General features: G+C 42.2%; 1 protein-coding gene across 1 annotated transcript in view; it reads left to right on the forward strand.

Annotated features, from left to right (window-relative positions):
* The window catches only part of LOC104082813 (protein Niban-like), a gene marked incomplete at both ends in the record, with an annotated part of 36,337 nt that overhangs the window by 5,320 nt on the left and 10,707 nt on the right, over positions 1-20,310 (forward strand). Inside the window, one exon of the mRNA XM_009586060.1 lies at positions 15,019-15,134. Within this exon, the coding sequence (XP_009584355.1) occupies positions 15,019-15,134 (116 nt within the window). The remainder of the gene's footprint in view (positions 1-15,018; positions 15,135-20,310) is intronic.

Genomic DNA, 20,310 nt, shown 5'->3' on the forward strand with positions numbered 1-20,310 from the left:
AGGACTCCATTCCCATGACGAAAACACACATTACTGTATTTCTAGGCAGTCCCTAAGATGCGCAGTTATTTGAGTGCTGCTCAGTGGTGGTTGGTGGCAGGTGCCTTCTTCACAAGACATGCAGGATTCTTGGTGCCGATGCTAGCCAGGTGGTGTACGCTCCCCTGACACTCGGTGGTCCCCCTTTCCAGCTCGTTTCCCAGCTCACGCTGAAGGTGGTGAGATGCAGCGTGCCCTTCTAGCTCTGAAAGCTTCGTACAAACCGGAGGAAGCAGCTCCGATGCAAATCTGTGTAGGTGTGGAGAGGCTGAGGGCTAAAACACCCTGGTAAGCAAATACCCTGTCACAGGGACTATAAAGACTGTTTCATGGCTAGATGAACATAGATTGGAGGCATCAATCTAGAAGGAACACGCCTTTACTTGGCATTTCCAAATAGCTTAAGTCTCAGTAAATACTCCCTATATAGCTGCCAGAGGAACCTGAATTCCCATAGCGTGCCCGAGAGCAAAGCCTGTCTCTGATTTTCGGTTCTGATTAGCCTGGTTTTAGCTGTGGCGGTCATACAGTATGAAAGCGCTTCGGACTTTGGAAAGCCACCCCTTTGCTCCTCACTGAGGTTTGGTAAGGAGATGGGGATACAATCAAGTTTTCCTGGCACTGTCAGTCCTCCATGACTTGAAGCCTGTTCATTAGGTTTGGGTTTTTTCATTTCTCGCTTCTGGAGCAAGTGTAACAGGCTTGACAAAGCTTTTGGCAGCCTTTTTTTTTCTTAAAGTTCAGCACATCACTCTAGGGGCCAATTCTGAATTGGCAGAAGCTGGGACTAGATGACCTAATAGGTCTTTTCCATCTCCAGTGCCTGCGAGTCTGTGTTTTATTATATTTCATATGGCTCAGCTATTGCTCATTTATGCATCTGTTCCAGGATTTATCCCTCTCAGCTTTTTCTGTGGTCAAGTTTTTATCTGACAGAAGATGCTTGGTGACACCAGAGTGCCTTCATCAAGGCCTATCCTTTCTGTCACATTACTTCTGCTCAACATCCTGGTAGATAAAGACAGTCTGGATTAAGACCTACTGTTACACTGGTAAAAATGAACAGGTTTTTACAGCGAGGGAAATGGGAGCCCGTATTTTCTGGGTTCCTTGGAGTTACACCATCTCCTAGAAACCTAGGTGCTGCAAGCAGCAAAATAATCACTGACGAGCACCCCAGTAGCCTTAACTCTGCCCTTGGAGTGAACTTCTGCAGGGTTTTTTTCCAAGGACTTCATATTGATTTATATTTGTTCTCACACGACTGAAAGATGTTAATTTATTAATACTTTTTAAAGCCTTATTTGCAAACAATCCTGCCTACAAAAAACAGGTATCTGAACAATCCGACAAAGTTAAAGGCACGTGCAGCAATACTACAGGTAATAAGGCTCATGATATAAAAATCTGCTGTGTGTTATTTTATTAAAAAAATTTGAAAAGAGAGAAGAAATGTGAAAAATCCTTCGAGTTCGATTGTGGAATATAATTTAGTGGGATAAGAAGCACTGGCCAAGGCAGCACTCGCCCCACCTCTTCTAAAAAGTGCCAAGTTAACTTTTGCCAGGGCAGATTTGGCAAGAGCAGGAGAAAGACAGATGTAATGTCTGATCAGAAGTTGCCTTTCTGTCTTTTCTATAATCTACCACTTCTGGAAAGGAATATATCATACTGGGCTTTAGCCAAAAACTTGGAGGAGTTTGCGGTTAAAGTCTGTTTTCTCCCAGGAAGCAGAATTAAATACTGTCTCTTGTTGAACAGAAAACTGGAGTGAATCAGAGTGTGGTCTTGTGATGGGAGCCGCCCTGGCATTCAGCTATTTCCTCTCTTTAGAGTCCCTCTGTTATAAATAACCAGTCCAGCCTGTGTTTCTGGGTTTTCTGGTCAGAACTCACGGTCAGGAGAATAATTACAAAAGCGTTTGGATTTAGTGATCACTGCTTGCAAATATGATTCAGATGTACAGATTGTGGGTTCTCCTCCTCGCCCCAAATTTTCCTATTGTGTTTGTCCTTCCTTTACACTAATTGATAAGGGTTTGCAGTTCGAGAGGACAATGATTTCCTTCATTATCAATAGAATATGTAGATTTTTTGCACCTTTCTTGAGTACAGTTCGGATAAAGCATATTTAAAACCTTTAGAATGAGCCTAAGCCAATCAGGACCTGACTGGTCATGGCTTTAAAAACATTCTAGCACAACCGGACGCATATGCTGAGATTCTGTGAATTACCCTGACTCTGAAAGTTGATTGACTGATTAATCTGCATACAGAAATCATCCCAGTTCAGTGATTCATCTGGGCAGCTCCCGCTTTGCACTTTGCAAGTTGGCTTTCATGATGCCTTAGGATTTGGGGAGGAGATCAAATGCTTTTTGTGTTTTAAGCTGTGAGGTCATGTGATTAAGGCCTAATTAACAAAAACACAGGTGCTCAGGGAGCAGCAGAGGAACCCCAACAAACTGATGGGTGCAGCGGGGACCCCGACCCGTCTGCCCTGGTGCTCAGAGGAGGGGGCTCAGCTCGCGGTCCCACCATGAAACCCACCCAGGGGAGTCACCAGCGGCTCTCCCCGACCACCTTGCAGTCTGCAGGGCTGTCGTTGCCTAAGCGGGTATGGGACTCATTATAGGATGGAGGGGAAGAGCATTTGGGGATTGTGTAAAGCGTATTATGGGATGTTTTCCAGGAGACTCTGGGAATATGCAAGATTTATTGTGGGATGTTTAGGGGAAGGACGAAAGACGGGAAAAGGAAGGATCAAAGTGGATTGGAGAGGAACAAGCATGAGATAACAGAGGGGAAGAGGGAGTAAACGGGGCCAGTTGGGTGTAAACAGGAGGCTGCTCAGTACGCTTGTCCAGTCAAGCCCCACGCTTGATCACCACGGACTGTCCTGTCTTCTTACTAAACTCCACTTCTAACTATTTTCCAGGGTGAGGGTGCTCTCCGGTGTGTGTGTTAGAATCATTAAGAATCATAGAATCATTAAGGTTGGAAAAGACCTCTAAGATCATCAAGTCCAACCATCAACTCAACACCACCATGCCCACTAAACCATGTCCCGTGTTGGAGTCCAAAGTGCCAGCAAGTAGGGAAGGAGCCACGGTGTCACGGGGACTCCACAGGTTTGAGGTGCCAGCGCCTGGAGAGATGTGTGTGAGAGGTCCCAGTGCCAGCAATGGGAGAAGGGACCAGAGAGCACAGGGGCCATCACCTGGTGAGACCAGAGTGCTTTCCTAATGAGCTTCCACCAGCCACGCATGTACGTCGGCTTCACTCACTAGCAAACTTCAAGCTGGACTATCTGGCAAGTAGGAGAGGAGGTGTGGGAGCCAGCGACCAGAGGGACCATAGGGCTGGGAGCGGTACTGGAGGACCATAGGTCCGAGCCAGCTACCGAAGAGACATGGGGGTCTGAGAGTTGCTGCTGGGGGGAACATAGGTCTGGACCTGCTGTCAGTGGGGGCAGGTGGGGAAGGATGTAACGAGAGCTGCAGCGATTGGGCTACCAGATTTGGCCACTCTTAACATAAGCCATACTTGCATTTGATTCCATTTTCTGGCTGAGTTTGAGTCAAATATATTTAAAAATTGCTTTTCACCACTCAGTGTGTGACCCTTCTCCTGTGAAAATTAATGACTGTGTAACTTTGCTCCCAGGAAAAAAAAGATGATTGTAAATTTGTATACTCAGTACAGAGTATTGTACTAATCTTGGCCATTATCTCAAAACTGCTTTACAAAAGCTCCATCAAAAAGCTTCCTTCCCTCCAAACTGTTCATTCTTTACCAACAGCTTTGTAATTAATGCAGCCCACTGAAGTCCTTAAAGAACATTGTGTGCAGCTCTGAAGCGCCATGATTCATTTCTCATTGAATTTATTATCTAAGCATAGGGTATAAAACATTATAACGGGCATATTTTCTGATTTCAAAGCTTTTTGGCTGTGGTCAATGAATATGATAGATGAAAGGGTGAGTTAAATTAGTTAAATGACATAAATGTGCATATAGAAAGATAACGTTGAGGGGAGAGTTCTAAATGTAGAACAGGTCAGCCAAAAAATGTTCTTTGCAGTAGAACAAGAAGCCAACAGATACAGAGGAGTCAGTAATAAAATATGGTGGTGCAGAGTAATCCGACGTAGTGATGGCTCTTGGTAAAGATAATTCCACAGAGAAGAACGTACAGTTCTCTGCGTACAGGGCTACACAATTAAATTTTCAATGTTCGCTTTGCTAGTCTGTTCCTTATGCCATAGGACATTTGCTGTATTTTCCCAGGGCAATTATGTAGTCTTCACTGCTTTAGTAAAACTGAAAAATAAATGTTTCAAATGACAAATGTGTCAAGACAAAAGATAGCTCTTGTGAAAGATGCAGTTGCAAGGGTTACTGGAGAACGCTCGCCTTCTGATCTGATCTTAGCTGGGACGTATTTACAGTGTACTAAATGTGGCCTTACTGGCCTTAGTAAATAATTAGTATTGTTGACCACATTTGAATTTTTTATATCTAAAGATCATACATTACATGATTATATAAAATGTACCACTATATTTGTTTCAGTTTTGATGATTCATAATTAATTCAGGAGAATAACAGCACGTGACAAAAAATATATATCCTAATACCACTTTCATAGCAATCTTCCGACAGAAGGGGCAGCAAGGAGAATTTTTTGCCCATAATATTATTTTTTAACTTTCCCTCCCTAAGTTTTGCCTTAATTGAGTTTTTCTTAGGTTGATAGGGAGGAGCTGCTAACCATTCACTGATACTTCCAGAGAGCCTGTTCTTCTCAAGCATCTGTGGAGGTCAGACCTTCATCAGTGTAGGATTTTATGTAATACTTAGCTTTAAAAACTTCTCAGGTTTTTATAGAAGCTGTGCTTGAGTTGAAGTGGAGTGTGGAAGGAAATGGCTTCATTTTTTTCCTCCCATTTCCTAAATCGCTACTCTCAGTTTAGATGTGGGCTGTGGCATGTGATTCATTGGTTTGCCTTTATCTGCATGATCCCTCCACTTTCATCCACAGCTTGGATTTACTCTGGTTCCCTCTCCATCCCCATTTTCTTAGCGAAATGGTGAGAACTGCATACCTCAAATTTTGAGGGAAATTTGCTGCTGAAATGGCCACCTAATCCCCGATGGGGAAGTGCTGTCAGTCCCAGAATGGCAATAATGAGGGAAATGCTTAAAATATTCACAGTGCTTTAATATTCTCCAGTTCTCCAGTTTTTAATCCTTTATATTTGTATGCCCTTGAAAATCAGACTGAAGTTTTTTCCACACACTTATTTAATTTTTTGTTGTTTTAGGAGATCTTCTCGTTTCCTATATGAGGTTACCAGCTATCATGTTTCACTTGGTATTTGTTGTTAAAAGTGAAGAAGCCCAACCACTTGGTGCTGGGATAGAGGGAAGTCTGCATGACGAGGAGGAAAATACAACTAGCTAATTCGGGGAGACGTGGAGTTTCACTTCATGGTTTTATTTTCTTTCATCTGGTTTGATTTCATATCCTTATCTTGATAATCACCCTCATGACACAGGAAGCTGGGGGACTTTCAAAACCATATCCTGTCATCTCCAATTTCACCATAAATTACAAAAAAAAAAAAATTAGATAAATAAATACATTAAAGAAGTACAATAAAGAAATACGTTAGGTAAGAGAGAAATACAAAATGTACTTTTAAGCTCATGCAGGGCATTCTGTCACAGCTTGGCTACGTCAGGACAACTACGATGGCTTCAGATTTGTTTTCTCCATCTCTGGCTCTTAGGGTTGCCATTAGCTGTGTCCACGTTTCCTTTTTCAACTCCAAGTTTAGCTGACAGGTGTTTTTCTCATAATTATTTCTAGCTTTCCTATGTTACATGTGTATAGCACGTGTGGGGCTTACCAACTCTTGGACTATAATTCAAAATAATTACTGAAGCATTGCTAAAGGTTGAGAAGATGACATTAAATACTTAAGCTGAAGGATATCTATCTCCATATATAGAGCTAAGCAACTGTCACGAGTCTAAATAGGACTTTGGAAAGATTTTTCAGTCTTCATGTTGCAATCAGGTTGGCATTTCTTCTCCAGAGAGGGCAGCTGAAGAAAAGGATTTTCTTGTTGCCTTTTTCAGATGATGTGTGGAAGGACCAATTAAAGTAGAACTGAGCAGGAAATGGCTTTTTTTGACGTTAAAGAAAAATGTCCTTCTGCACTGGGATGAAAGCAAGACCTTTCTGAAGGTTTGCCTGATATTTTGGAGGTGGGAAAAGGTACGAATGAAGACGGAGTACTCAGCCCATCGCCTGCCTGACTCAAGCCTGGGACTTGGCGTCTTGGCTTCTCTCACTGCAGCTGCTGCACTTTGATTAATTAAATCACTTTATGGTTAATAAGATCAGATCTCCTGTGATCCACATGAGTGGCTGAGACCATGGCTGGTCTTTCACCAGACACGTATCTGAGGTCCAATTGGACTTTTCAAAACTGACGTGCAAACTTCCATAGAAATATTCATGCTGTCATAACATTCAAAACCATTTTGCTATAAGTATCTTCGATGAGGCTTGTGGGGTGCTACAAAACCCATGAAATGTTTTAGGACATAAATTTTTTTGTATAATTTAGAATATTTTGCTTAAAATAAGACAATTTTTCCTCTTTCTGGGATGCTTTTGTTCTGCAGCATCATTTCCTTCATTCAGCGTGGCTTTTGCTTTTCCAGTAAGCATACTTGCGTATACTGTAGGTAGGATTTTGAGTCTGTAGGAGGTATATTCATTCTGAAACACCAAGATGATTAATGTACTAAAACCCTAATTGCGATTACATTCTTCCTACCTCTCACCTCCACGTCTTGGGCTGATTCTCCTTTTCTTATATATTACCAAGCATGGGGATGGTGCAGAAGAGCCACTGCCTTGTGCCCACCACCCGAGCATATTTTAGGAGCCGTGGAGATACTCATTTGTGTGGGTGTAAGGTTGTATTTAGGCTCCAGCTTCAAAGTTCAGCAGCAGAAAAATTCTCACCTGCACCAGGAATATGGTAGCTGGTTTGGAAAGCACTTGGAAATTGTCAGAGATAAATGATACTGTGATTCTTCGTGTGTGTTTATACGGTGCACTCATGTTTTAGACTATGAAACATGAAGCTGCTGGTCACAGCAGAGGGAGATACCTTGTAATCTGTCTCGTGCTGCTTTGAACAGCTTTAATACAGGCATTGCATGCTACAAAGCAAATAGTTAAACCCGGTGAATGTTGGTTTGGTGGTCTCGGAGGGAACTTGAGCTGCAAAACTTGATTTGCTATAAATACAGTGTATTATTGCAGGGTTGTATCCTGTTTGGAAATGACCTCATCTAGCTTCTGTTAGTGGTTAGCAGCTTTATACCACATGATCTATGAATAATATGATAGTACTTTGCTCTCAGGAAAACATCAGAGCTGTGAGGTTGATGCTTCTCAGACCCAGGGCATTATACTTCACTTCGTTCTCGAGTTGGATAATAATATGACAGGACTCCATTTTGTAAAAGTAAACGGTGTGTCCTTTTATTCACCTCATTTCTAGAGGTGCTGTAGCTGTGTTACAAGCCCTGGGCAAGCTGTCTTTTCCTGAGGTCCAGTTCTCGAGCTCTCCTCATCCCCCCAGGTTCAAGCAGATGGATTCACTTTCATTTTTTTACCTGTGGTCCCCTTTGGGTTGGGACTGTTTGCTTATTTCTTGGAGACAGAAATTTTCAGAACCTTATTTTTTGGAGTTGGTGACCATGGCCTTTCTTGCCAATTTTCTGTAATATCTTACAAGCAACAGCTCTTAAAATGTGCTGGGAACTCAGGTGGTCGCTTTTTGCCTTCTGACAGTGTGATGATCGGATGGTCTTGCTCTCTCTGAGCCTTTCTCTGTATCCTGTCCATCGTCCTCCATGTGATGATATTACTCACACACCTCACAGTAGAAAGTGGCTCATCATTAACAGAAACTACATGAGCAACAGACAATAATCACCGCAGTCCCTACCCACAGCAAATAAATCCCAGGCGGGTATTACCAGAAATGCTAGAAAAAATGCTATTGCAGGAAACCTGTGCTACAAAGATCACTCTTAGAAAGGGAAATCGTTTTTAGTCATGCTCATTTATTTTTACTTGATAGCCATCCCCCAGTTGTGGTTTTGGGAGGTTGGCAGAATGATTCCTTAACTGCAGGAATGTCTCTTATTCCCTGATGTTCTCCAGCTGCCTTCACCCCAAACCCTTCAGCGGCTGGCAGCGTGCAATAGCTTTCTTTGAAGTACCAGTACAAGAGATGGAACTGTCCTATGTATTTAGATGGTTAAGACACCACAAGTTTTTAAAATGGCAGCCTTTTCTTTCAGCAGCCCCCCTCTGGTTTGGGGTTGTGTATTTTCTTTTTTACCAGCTTTTGTTTTAAAAGAACCAAATTTTTAAAAAAAATTCAATTAGAAATTGATTTTTTTAAATTAAAGAGCAGTATAATGGAAAGCAGAGGAAAAACAACAGTCTAAATATATTTGAAAGAAACAGATGCCAAGGTGAGAGGGGGATGACTTGAAAGGATAAGAAAAATGGAGAAAATGTAATTTGCATTTCTTAGCATAAAATCTATTCCGTTGAGGGTAGCAGTGTCCAGGGGAAATAGTAAGGGGTGGAAGCACCACTTTTGAGACTGCTAAAAACCAAAGACAAGACACTTAAAATTCCAAATATTTTTCAGCTTTATCCACCTCCTACTATGCATTTGTAGCATCAGGAGAAGGAAGGCCCTTCACTGATATCTGTACAGAGATTTTTCTTGTCCCAGGAAGATGCTGTGTAAGGTGATCAACAAGAAAGAGCTACAAAATAGATGTTTTGTCACTGCCTTCACCTGAGCCAGCTTTCCACCAAATAAACGAGGAAGCAAGGAAATACTATTTTGAGATCACATAAAACTAAATGCAGTTTCTACTAATTTATCATATTCCAAAAATCATAGTAAGTGACAAACATTCTCCCCATCAGTGAAAGGCCACCAAACTCAACTCCTCAGTCATCTTCCATTTCCTTCCAGTGACTGTCCTCCTGCCTTCCCCACTCTTCAACCAAAGTCGGCCTGTGGTTTTTGAAGATTCGAGGAGGTATTAATGGGCCCTGCTGTCTTGTAGGAGGGAACTAAAAAGTGTATCAGGTTGTTAGCAACTTGTTGGGAAGAGACATTTGCCCAAAGCTGCAGTTATTGAGGATGGTAGGCAAGAGCCAGGCAAGGCTATTTTCCTACCTATGGGCCTTTACATGGTCATGTCTTGTAAATACAGCCATCGTTGGATGCCAGATTGCTTTAATATCAATTATAGTTACTTGCAGGAAGAATTCAGTGACCGTATGGAAAATAATATTCACTGAATGCAGAATCTTTCACCAAACTGTAGGCAGCTCTCCAGCTCGGTAACGAATGTGTAGATGTGAGTGCTGCAGGAAACAGATGAAACCAGGGTGGATTACTTCCGAGTTTTGGTAGTCAGATGATGGGCGTTATGTCAGAATCAGCATTTCTTTAATTAAAACCCGTGCTCTGTGAGCTCAGACTTCTGGATTCTGTTTTAACACTTGTTCATCTACGTCTTTGGGCCTCAGCCTTTTGTGAAATGTCAGCCAAAAAGCTTATATTACTCTCAGTGGTTTATCTCACTTTGATAAAGCACTTTGTCAATATACCCCTTCACTATTATTAAAAATAAAAGTAATAAATTTATTGTAAGAAAAGCCCATATGGGACAAGGACATTTACTAGATTGCAATAGGGGCACTCAGTTTGTTTTGAAGAAATACATATTCAGTTTTTACACATCATAAACCATCCTGACTGCAGTTTCTTGGCCCTCTGAACAGTTTTAACGCAGTAATGCTGCTGCTGCGTCCAAAAATCAGCGAGTCCCAGTTTGCAGAATTAGCCAAGACGCGAAGGGAACTGTGAACCGCCGGTGCCTCAGTAGAGCAAACCACCCCATCAGTTCTGGGAGATGGAAAATTCTTACTGTCTGGTTATCGCATCTGACTGAAGTCCCACCAGGAGCTGGAGAAACATTTCCCTGCTCTTCCCAAACACGGACTTTTCCATGCGGTTGCAGAGCGGTACAGAAATGAGCTGTGCTGCTACTTATATGAAGACTTGACTTGTCGCCATTGCATTTGTTAAGGTGGTAAACGATACGCCATCTGTCTTCAAACATCTATTGACATTCCTGTTGTTTGATGACCATTATAGGCTCTTTCATGCTGCAATAATGAGTTTGAATAGCTTCATTAGTGATAATTATTGTTTAGAGGGGCACACAGTTTAAACTGAATATTGAAATACTCACTTTTTAACAGCTAGCATGGCAGGTTAGGATATGTAATGTTAAAAAGGCATCTTCCTTTGGTCGTAATTAAGAAAAATCATCATCTAAGCGATTAAACATCAGCTGGTTCTGAGCTTTCTGCTCAGCAAAGCAAAGCAAGAGACCCAATGCAGCAGTCTGCAGTACATACAGATACAAAATTTGAACTAGAATGTTCGAACACAGATTTCGTATTATCTGGATTTGCTGAAAGTCCACAGTTTTAGCTAGAGGCAGTGAGGTCTGCGGCACTCATCCTCTCTGGTAACGAGGCCTATTTATAGAAGTTTTTGCACAGATGTCTTCAGTGTTTTGACTGATCTGAGACCGGTCGATCTATGGCTACGGATGAGACCAAATTCACCAGGGCAATTAATTTCCGCTGCTGTCTTTAGACACACAGAAGTGTTAGCGAAAAATTGTTCAGATAGCCTTTCCCGAGGGGGTTTTAAACAACGTGCCAGTGACATGTTCATCTTCAAACAAAGGTGCAGCTGTCTTGCCGTGGGTGGGAGAGCATGTAGGAACTTGGGACTGAAGATTTCCTCGTTACTCACCCGTACGACCAAACATTCATCTGCCAAGTGACAGAGAAGGTGCCGCAGCTCGTAGCTGGAGCACCTCGTTAGGAGACTGCAAGTCCCACAGCAGCCAAAACATCGGATACAGCTGTAATTAGGAACGAGACCCTCTGAGTTAACACTTCTGCACCAGGTGCAAGTGCACTCGGTGGGTGTCGAGTAGCCTGGTTTTCTGTGTATCGTTTTGATGAGTTAAGGTTTGAGATTTTTTTTTTCTTAAAGAGGGATTTAAACTGTTTATATGCTGCAAGGAAGTTCATTCCTACAGGCAGCTTTCTGCAGTACTAAACAAACTCAGCCGTGCCTTTGAGAGATGTGCAAATTTGGGGAGATTTATAACGTCATGGTGTTTCCAGATGTCCTTCCGTCTTATAAAAAGGAGCTTTATAGCAGTTATTCTGATACGTTTATAAAAGGAATCTATGGTTAGCAATATCTTACCTGTTACTAAAATTAGGCTCCACACTTGGATATGTAAAGATAGTCTCTAGGTGGGTTTTCTTATTTTAAAGTTAAACAGAACAAACAGAATTTTATTCTGCTCTGCACAGATAAGCTGATGTTATATTCATTAGCAGCTGGAGAAGCTGCTTGGGTAATTTTCCAAGTGCAGACCAGCCTAGATTAAGAACGTAGCATCAGTCTGGGTACCTGTAAAGCCTCACCAGCCTTTTGCTGGAGGACATGCAGTAAACCTTATGGCTTTGTATGGGAGTGGGATAAGGATGACCTACAACCACCACTGTACCAAGCTCCCCTAACACGCTCCACTTTCTGCAGACAGCGGGGACAGATGCGTGACTCATGATAGGTGCCAGCCAGATTTGTTGAAGGGGAAGCCCCTGCGAGGGCGTTCAGGAGAGTGAAGCACACGTCGTCCTTTCTGCTGATGAACAATCGTTCCTGATACCACTGGGGTTTGCCACCTGCCCTGTTTGCAGCTGCAGCGTCTGCTTCCATCTCCCACGCACCATCCTCTCTCTTGCACGCAAGCGGGGCTACCCCAACAGCTTATTCATTGTTTTCCTTGCTTTGCTATGGCATAATGGAGCTGGCTGCCAAGCCAGCCGCAGTCCTCTAGCCTTTTCATAAACTGCTAGATCTGATTGACAGAAGCCTTGGCTCTTCCCTGCTGAAATCTTGGAGGATGTGCACCGCAGCTCCTTTCAGCTTGGGTACAATCCCCTTTTCTTGAGCCGTATCCCATGAATGTGCCTCTGTCTTGTGTGCCTCGCCAACAGCTTCTGCACAGCCCAACGCTGGATGGGTCTAGTTGTTCAGTGCCTTATCGCTGATGCAATCTTTTCCTCCTATGGAAAGTGAGAATGAAGTTGCCTAAATTAAGCAATTGTAGTAGCCTTGAAGGATAAAGCTTCCTTTCTACTTTGAGCTGTTTTTGTAGTAAGACTGCCATAATTGTGTTTTTCTCCTGTGTTTAGTGACACAGGAAAGAATGCGTGATTGGGATTTTATGGTACTTACAGCTTGATGTTTTTCCCATGAACTATTCAAATGAATCACTCTTGGATTTTTAGCACCGTCTTCCCACTTCTCTACAGGGTTGGGGACAATCAGAACAGAGCGAAAATACTCCCTTGAGCATGGAGTTTAAAACTTGATGACCTTAGGGGGCAGACTCTTGTCAGCACTGGCACATCATCATCTCAGCAGGTCCAAGATCCAGCCCGTTGGATGGTCTGCTGTCCCTTTTGGTTAGGAGGGAGCACAGCTGTGAAGAAGGAAAACATGTGAGTCACGATCGGAGGGCTGCGGGAGCTGCAGTTCTCCCTTCCTCCAGCCAAGCCCAGCCCTCTTCTCATCAAAATATTGAGAGTTTAATTTTGGGAGGACAAAAGCTTTCAGATACAGTGCTCCACCAGTTTCTCAGGCAGAGTACTCCATTCTTTCATTAAAGCTGCCATCAGAGGATGTTCTCTTGGCAGTGAACAGCCTGACTTACAACTCTTTCACTGATATTTTAGCATCCTGGTTTGTGACTTGCTATTAAAAATGCTATAAATCATGGCAATAGCAGTGAAGGTATGGTTGGGATTTTACCTGGCTGTTTTTCTCATGTTTGATCATCATGTGAGCTTGAAGAAATTGTGTGATCTCTCTGGACCTCCAAATATCTGCAAAACAGGGACGGTATCTATAGAGTGGCGCTGAGACAGTGTTTACTGCACCTCAGTATGTATAACATACCTTCCTGAAGTAGTTATTACGCCCACAGGAAACTCTGAAAGGGTCAAATTCTGACATTTGGGCTCTTAGCTGATCTGAAACCTCATTGCCCGCCACGTACATAAAATCTATACAGTGCTGCTTTCAAGCAGTAGCCAGGGTGAAGGATTGATGACATTAATTGTAGGTTTCTGTAGCTTTAGTTTTTGTGTAAAGCGCATGGAGAGACATTTCAGGCATTACTGTAGTGTTTGTTAATCCTTCGTGTTTCCCATAATATGTATAGTCCCTGTATTGCCCTTGGCATGTAGGCAAGCCTCCTATAAAGCTTCTCTCTTTAGAAGTTTCATGAACAAATCAAAAGAAGTGTCTTGCTTGACAGGCAAGGCTTGAGAACTTACTCTCTGACTCTTCACATAACAATTGTTTATACATATCAGTATCTTTTAAAGCAGCATATTTACCTTTGAGAGAATTAACATTCTTCTTCCCTCCTTTCTTCCTTCTTTGTGTGCGCAACAGGACTTCAGCTGATCAAGGCTGCACGTAGATAACCTTGAAGAGGGGACAATAAACCATCGTGGCTTTGTTTTTCCCTTAAGAGAATAATCCTCACAATAATCCTGAAGCTCTGTTTCGTAGCAAAGACACAGCACTTGAATTCCTGAAGTATTTCAGTGATGGTTTTTCTTACTCACGTTTGTCAAGCAGCCTGATTGCTCTAGGGAACTTTTCCACATTTTGAGGCAGAGGGACTGTTTCTCCCCAGATCATGACAAACTAGTTCTGCTGTGTAACTGCTGTTGCAGTCTTAATTAGCTGTGGTTTTGTGTGCTCTGATGTTAAGGGGAGTGTTGGCTGCAACTCTCTTGAAAGCCTTTAGCAGTCTGGAAAGAACAAATTGCCCGAGATGTAATTTCTGTTGCCCGACTGGTTATCTGAAGTTCGTAAGAGCAAACTAGCTCAGCCACTTCTCAGGCTTTTCCGTGCTGTGGTCTCATTCGTACAACAGAGTGTCCTCAGGCTACCACGTTGTTCTTGGGAAGAGCTACCATCTAGCAGCAGTAGCCATGGATGATAACCAGATACTCCAGAGCTTTGGTTAAACATTCCTGAAATATTTAAGGAAAGCAGCACGATTTTGTCAGAAGTTTTTGTGCTTAATTGGTATGAGCTCGGTGCTTACTTTGTCCAGGTCTGTTTTATTGTATGCCCATAAAAAATCATCTTGATTATCAATTCCTTAATAAAACAAAGGAAATAAAAGATTATTGGGGAGCCCCTGTTAACTCAGGGTTTAGCAATTTATCAAGGGCATGCCACAGTCAGCTGACTATCATTATCTTAAACTCTTAATTCTTATCTTAAAGAAGCAGAAGCTCCCAACTCTTGGCCCTGGTATGTGCTGTCAAAGTCTTCCCATGTACCGTCTTACATTGCTCATACGTATAAAGGCAAGGGTTGAGCTTTCATATGTTAATGACTGCCTTGTCAAAGTCTACCACAGACAAGGCTTGCTGCCGTAAAACTCTTACCTTATCATGTGTTCCATATTAACCTTTGCTGGTGTTGGTTTAACTTACTGATTTAGATGGGACGGCTTGTGATAGTTCATGTGTGCAATCTGATAGTTCAACATTATGCTTCTAAATCTCAGTGAAAGCCCAAGGTCTTCAGACATTCAGGTTTAGTAAATGGTTTGAAAATATTGCTGCTAGATGCACATGGAACAGGAAAATGGATCAGAAAAGGATGGTTATTTTTTAAAGGTTATTTATGGGTAAACCCTTTGTGCTACTTTTTGTTTTCTTTAGATTTTCTCAAGCAGACCACGTACGAAGTCGAGGCGTTCTTAGAAGCCATTCAGTTCTTCCGGCAGGAGAAAGGCCACTATGGGACGTGGGAAATGATAACTGGCAATGAAAAAGAGGTAAAAGAATATCTTCCTGATTTTTTTTTGGCTTTAGATGTGGCAGCTCTGATGATAGTGCAGGTTGTAAAGCCTCTTGGGAAAAAAACGGCATTTTTAAACAGAAAATCTAATAGGTAGAAATACCCAGGATTTCAAGATACTTCTTACTGGTATGTAAGTGATAATTCTTTTTTAGTAAACCCCATTTTGAGTTTTTTGCCAGAAAGTGAAAGAAAGTATGCTGTGAACTAAAGTTGTTGTGTTGTGCTGGAATGTAGGGATGGCCACATTTCCACAAAAAGCTCATACATCTAACTTAATGTTACGCCACCGGGTCAATTGGTGAATAAATGCTGTGTCTAAAACAGGGCACTTGCTAACATCTCGCTACCACATTTGCTGCTGTTTACAGTTTTGGTAAATCAGTGAGACCAAAAGCAATACACACCAAACTGAGAACCCACGGTTTGTATGCAGCAGATACTCACTGTCAGCTGCGTTGGGCTGTGCTCTGTTTTTCTGACTTTCATTACAGCTATTTTGCAGATAAGAGAGATTTTTTTCTTCTGTTGCTCTTACCTTTGTTACTAAACACAACAGTTTCCTGTTGCTTGTCCTTTAATGCCTCCAGATGCCATCGTAGGAGATCAGGCTTTACAAAGAACAGAACAGCAGCTAAACATAAATTTTGAAGAATCTCTTCATTTTGCTTTTCCCCGTTCTTGGGGAATGAAGCTTTTAGTCCTGAGCAGGTAAACTAGTTGACCTACTTATTGTGCCAGACTTCTGAAACAGTGTCTTGCATAGTAACAGTCACACTTAAATGCCAAAAATTTGTGTACTTCAGTTCTTCAGAAATGAGATGCTAAGCTCAGGGCCTGGATCCATATTTGGGCACCTGAGTGAGCAGCTTTGGAGCACTGATGGTAGCTCATGCCGCTGGCATCAGTCCAGATGTCTTTTAGTGCAATTGAGACATTATTTGGGCCCCGATTTATAAATTTTTTCCAAAGCACTGAGCACTCGGCAGCAAATATTTACTTAGTACCAGCTGCTGGGTGTTTTCCTTGATGAAATCTGGCTTCCCCTGGGGAATATGGAAAAAAACCTGATGGAGAGTTCATGATCCAGGGTTTTGTTTTAAGAAACTAGATTATTCTTTCAGGACAAGTCTACCTTTGAAATGCTGAAAAATGTGGAAACTGGAGAAGAATCTATAAACAGTGTCTTTCCCAGTGCCATCATGTCAGGGATTGAAGTTTCCTGCTAACATCTGATAATAAATTCCTTAGTATAAGGAGTTCCATCCTTCCCTTGGAGGGAGTGAGGGTTTTTCTCTTCTCCCCTCCTCCCTCAAGTTATGGAGCTATTATAGTGCTATGTTTTATGGTTTTTTTTTCCTATTGCTTGCCAACTACTTACTCATAACCCATATACCTCGAGAGAACTGTAATCAGAAGACATCCAGACTAGTTACGCTATTATCTTCTTAGTAATAATTCATTCTGTAAGTATAGTGTGTTCTCATGCCTGCTTTGACCAAATATAATAATTATTTTAGGCAAATATCCAAGCTAAGTGAATGGTTTGGAACAAGCAAGCTACAATTTGTTGCTGTAAAAATCTCTGCAGAATGCCAATAAATATATTCCCTGACATTCATTTATAATGACAGCGTCTCCGCAGCATTAGCTCACGCAGGTACTGCAACATGGATGTAATATTAGCAAGTACCCAGTCACTCAGCTGAAGACCTACTGTATTTTTTTTGTGTCGTAAAAGTTCCTTTTCCTGCTTTTGTTTTTGTTCTGTTTCATTTTTAAGGTTTCGTTACTAACAAAGGATAAATTCAATTGTAGATGGTATTTCTGTAGGTTAAGGGCTGAAATACAGGGTTAAAACCAGGCAATTTTTGACAACGCTTGTTATAAGCAACAGTACAGCCACATAGTGAGAGCACTACAACACTAGCATAACTCCATTGATCAGTACAACATGAATGTAGCATAACATATCGGTAAATCAAGTATAGCTGAATAAGGGATTAAAAAATCCCAAACCCCTACAGTGCACCTTTCAGTACAGAAATATAAAGCCAATCCAGCATTCCTAAAGATACTTCCAGAGAGCTCAGGTTCTTCAGGATATGTTTGATCCGTTGTCACATTTATTATTCAGTCTGTGGTGCTCCAGTCTGGATTATTTGTGAGGTATTTTTAAGTGACTCATTAGTTTAGGACCTGACTTAGTCCATTGGTTTTGACAGGTATTTGAGTCAGCATAGCTGAATTTGAGTGGTGCTATGGCATAATCTATAAGAACTTAAGTTACATGAAACAATAATAGGGTATTGCATATTATAGGTATAGGTATATTAATAAGTAGGGTATTGTGTGTTATATTTCTGTAGGGGCTGTCTTATGCCCAGGAGGTACTCTGTTTTACACTAAGTGGCATGCAGTCAGAGCCCTTTCTTTCTTACTTTTGCTGTCTAAATTCCTGCCATTTCCCTGGTGCATCATGGGACTCTTGATAGCAGTAAAGGAGGAGCACATCCCTGCACAAGGAGTGTTTCACGTGTTCATAGAGCCCTTTGTCAACGTGACAGCTGGAGGAAGCAGTGTTGCTCTGACTTTAGTATCAACTGTATGTCTAAAACCCACTCGAGCAGCCGTAATACGTGAGGTTGAATGTCATGAAACACTGGCACTCCAAGCACAATGAAAATATGAAGTTGAACAGTGTTTTTGCACCCTGTGTTGGCTCAGCCAGGGGCTGGGTGCATCAGGGCAGTGATCCTTGAACGAGGACGATGCTGCACTGTTGTTGAAGCAAGGAAAAGAGCTGGGTTGAAATACACATCACTTGGCAAAAACTGTTCAAGCCCCACTGCAGAGGAAGGAGCACTACATACTTTGTCTGTGAAACTTTACTGAAACTAGTAATCTAGTAATCTAATTACTAGCAAGCTAGTAATCCTTCACCCAGATTAAATGAGAAATGTACAGAACCTTAAGATGCATTTTGTCTGCTTTTTAATAGGGTTACTATGTCTCTCTGTGATTTGCAGGATATCCACTGCACTTCAAAGCTTTCAAGAGACTGTGGACAACCACGTATGTGCTGTACAGTCGAGACAGATAAAAAGCCTTGATGAAAGGGTTATGTACCGTTCTGTGTAGCACATGCACAATAGTATTGCCTCTGTCATCATAAATTGGCAGCTGTGCATCTGTAACTGTGGGCCAGTACAAACATACCTAGGCAAGATCTATGAACAGAAAACAAACATGTCCAGCAATAAAGATCTCCTTCCCTCTTCTGAATCATGAGGATGACTAATGACTAAATACAGAACTGAGGTATTAGTTCAAAATCAAGATGCCTTACGTAGAGAAATTCAAGAATCTAGCATATATCCCTAGCACTGATAGAGGCCTCCAGAGGAAATGTGTTCAAAGACCTGATATCACAAAGAAGTAGAAATAGGGCAGGTCCCATGATGAACTGCCTCCCTCTGCTTGCATAGTTTGCCTCGTTGGCCAGCAGCAAGAGGAAAGCACAGGAGAAAGAGAGGTCTTGCAGCTTTCTCAGGTCAGAGATACGGTGTCCATAAATAAAAAATTGGAGACGAAAGCCTAGACTCTCAAATCAGATGTGTGCCTGTAACTCTGTGTATTTACTGCCAGTTTGGTGCCTCTGAGTGGGATGGGCAAGAAAGAAGTTGTAGTTCAAATCTAGGCAGAGGCGGTGCAAAGCCTGACAGAGTGGGTGATTCTGAAGAAAGCTTCTGAAATGGGTGCCAGTGAATGAAACCAGGAGTCTGTCTCACACCATTTCATTCTTTCTGTATCGAAGAAGCCAGACTTTGATGCTTCTTCTGTACAAAGTTGGGTGATGCTATCAAGAGAACCACAGAACCAGAGAATAATGTAGTTAAAAGGGGATTTCTGGAGGTTATCTGGCCCAATCCCCCACTCAAAGCAGAGCCAACTTTAGGGGCTTTGTGCAGTTGAGTTCTGAAGATATCCAAGGCTGGAGATTGCATGACTTGTTCCCGTGACTGCCCTCATGGTGAAAAATATTTAATACCTGATTACTGTTTCCCTTGTTGCTACTTGTAGCTGTCACCTTCTTCCTTTCCTTGTGCATTTCCAAGAAAAGTCTGGCTCTGTCTGGCCAACATCCTCCATTATGTAGTCGTAGACAGCAATAAGGTCTCCCCTGAGCCTTATCTTCTTAAGGCTGAGCAAACCCAGTTCCCTCCACCTCTCCTCATGTGTCATGTGCTCCATCCCCTGACCATCTTGGTGGCCTCTGCTGGACTCACTCCAGTGTGTCAGTATCTGTCTTGTACCGGGGAGCCCAAAACTGGACACTGCTCCAGATGCGGTCTGACAAGTGCTGAGTAGAAGGGAACGTTCTCCTCCCTCGACCTGCTGTTGCCCTTTGCTGGGAAGGCACCCTGCAGACCCATGTCGAATTTCTTGTCCACTGGGATGTCCAAGTCCTTTTCTGTAAAACTGCTTTCCAGCCAGTTGTCGCCAGCCTGTACTGGTGCACAGGATTGTTCCATCCCAGATGTTGAACTATGCATTTGCTTTTGCTGAACTTCATTAGGTTTTTGTCCACCCATTTCTTCAGCCCATCTAGGTCCCTCTGAATAGCAGCCTTGCCTGCCAGCGTATTGACCACTCCCCCAAATTGGTATCATCTGTATTCCCAGTCTGATGTCTTTTCTTTCTAATTGGAACCATCTGCAAGACCGAATTGCCAGTTAGATGCTGGGATCAGAGAGGGTGATGCATCTCTTCTACAACCACTGAGCTGTGTTTCAAAGTGAAAACATGCTTGAGGGAGAAAAGTACTCGGTGTCAATTTAGAAAAATACAGCAATGATAGACCAACAATACATTTACAGAAATAATAAAAAAATGGGGAAATGATACCTTTTCCTCAGTTTTCCTACATTTTGGTACAAACGCTTAACGTGTGAAAGTCCCTTTGACATTTTTCTTCCCCCTGCCTTTCTGCTGTGGTGCACCTTTGTCGCAGAATAACTTCTTAGGTTATATATTTCATATATTTTTTGTTCAAGAATCTGGAGGTGTTGGGAGGAGACTTTAATGTATATGAATTATCCAATGTGAAAGTTTTACTGATTTTAGACTAGTATAGTTGTCTTTTACTGACA

This window comes from Fulmarus glacialis, unplaced genomic scaffold (genome assembly GCF_000690835.1).
Source record: "Fulmarus glacialis isolate BGI_N327 unplaced genomic scaffold, ASM69083v1 scaffold22239, whole genome shotgun sequence".
NCBI classification, from domain to species: Eukaryota; Metazoa; Chordata; class Aves; order Procellariiformes; family Procellariidae; genus Fulmarus; species Fulmarus glacialis.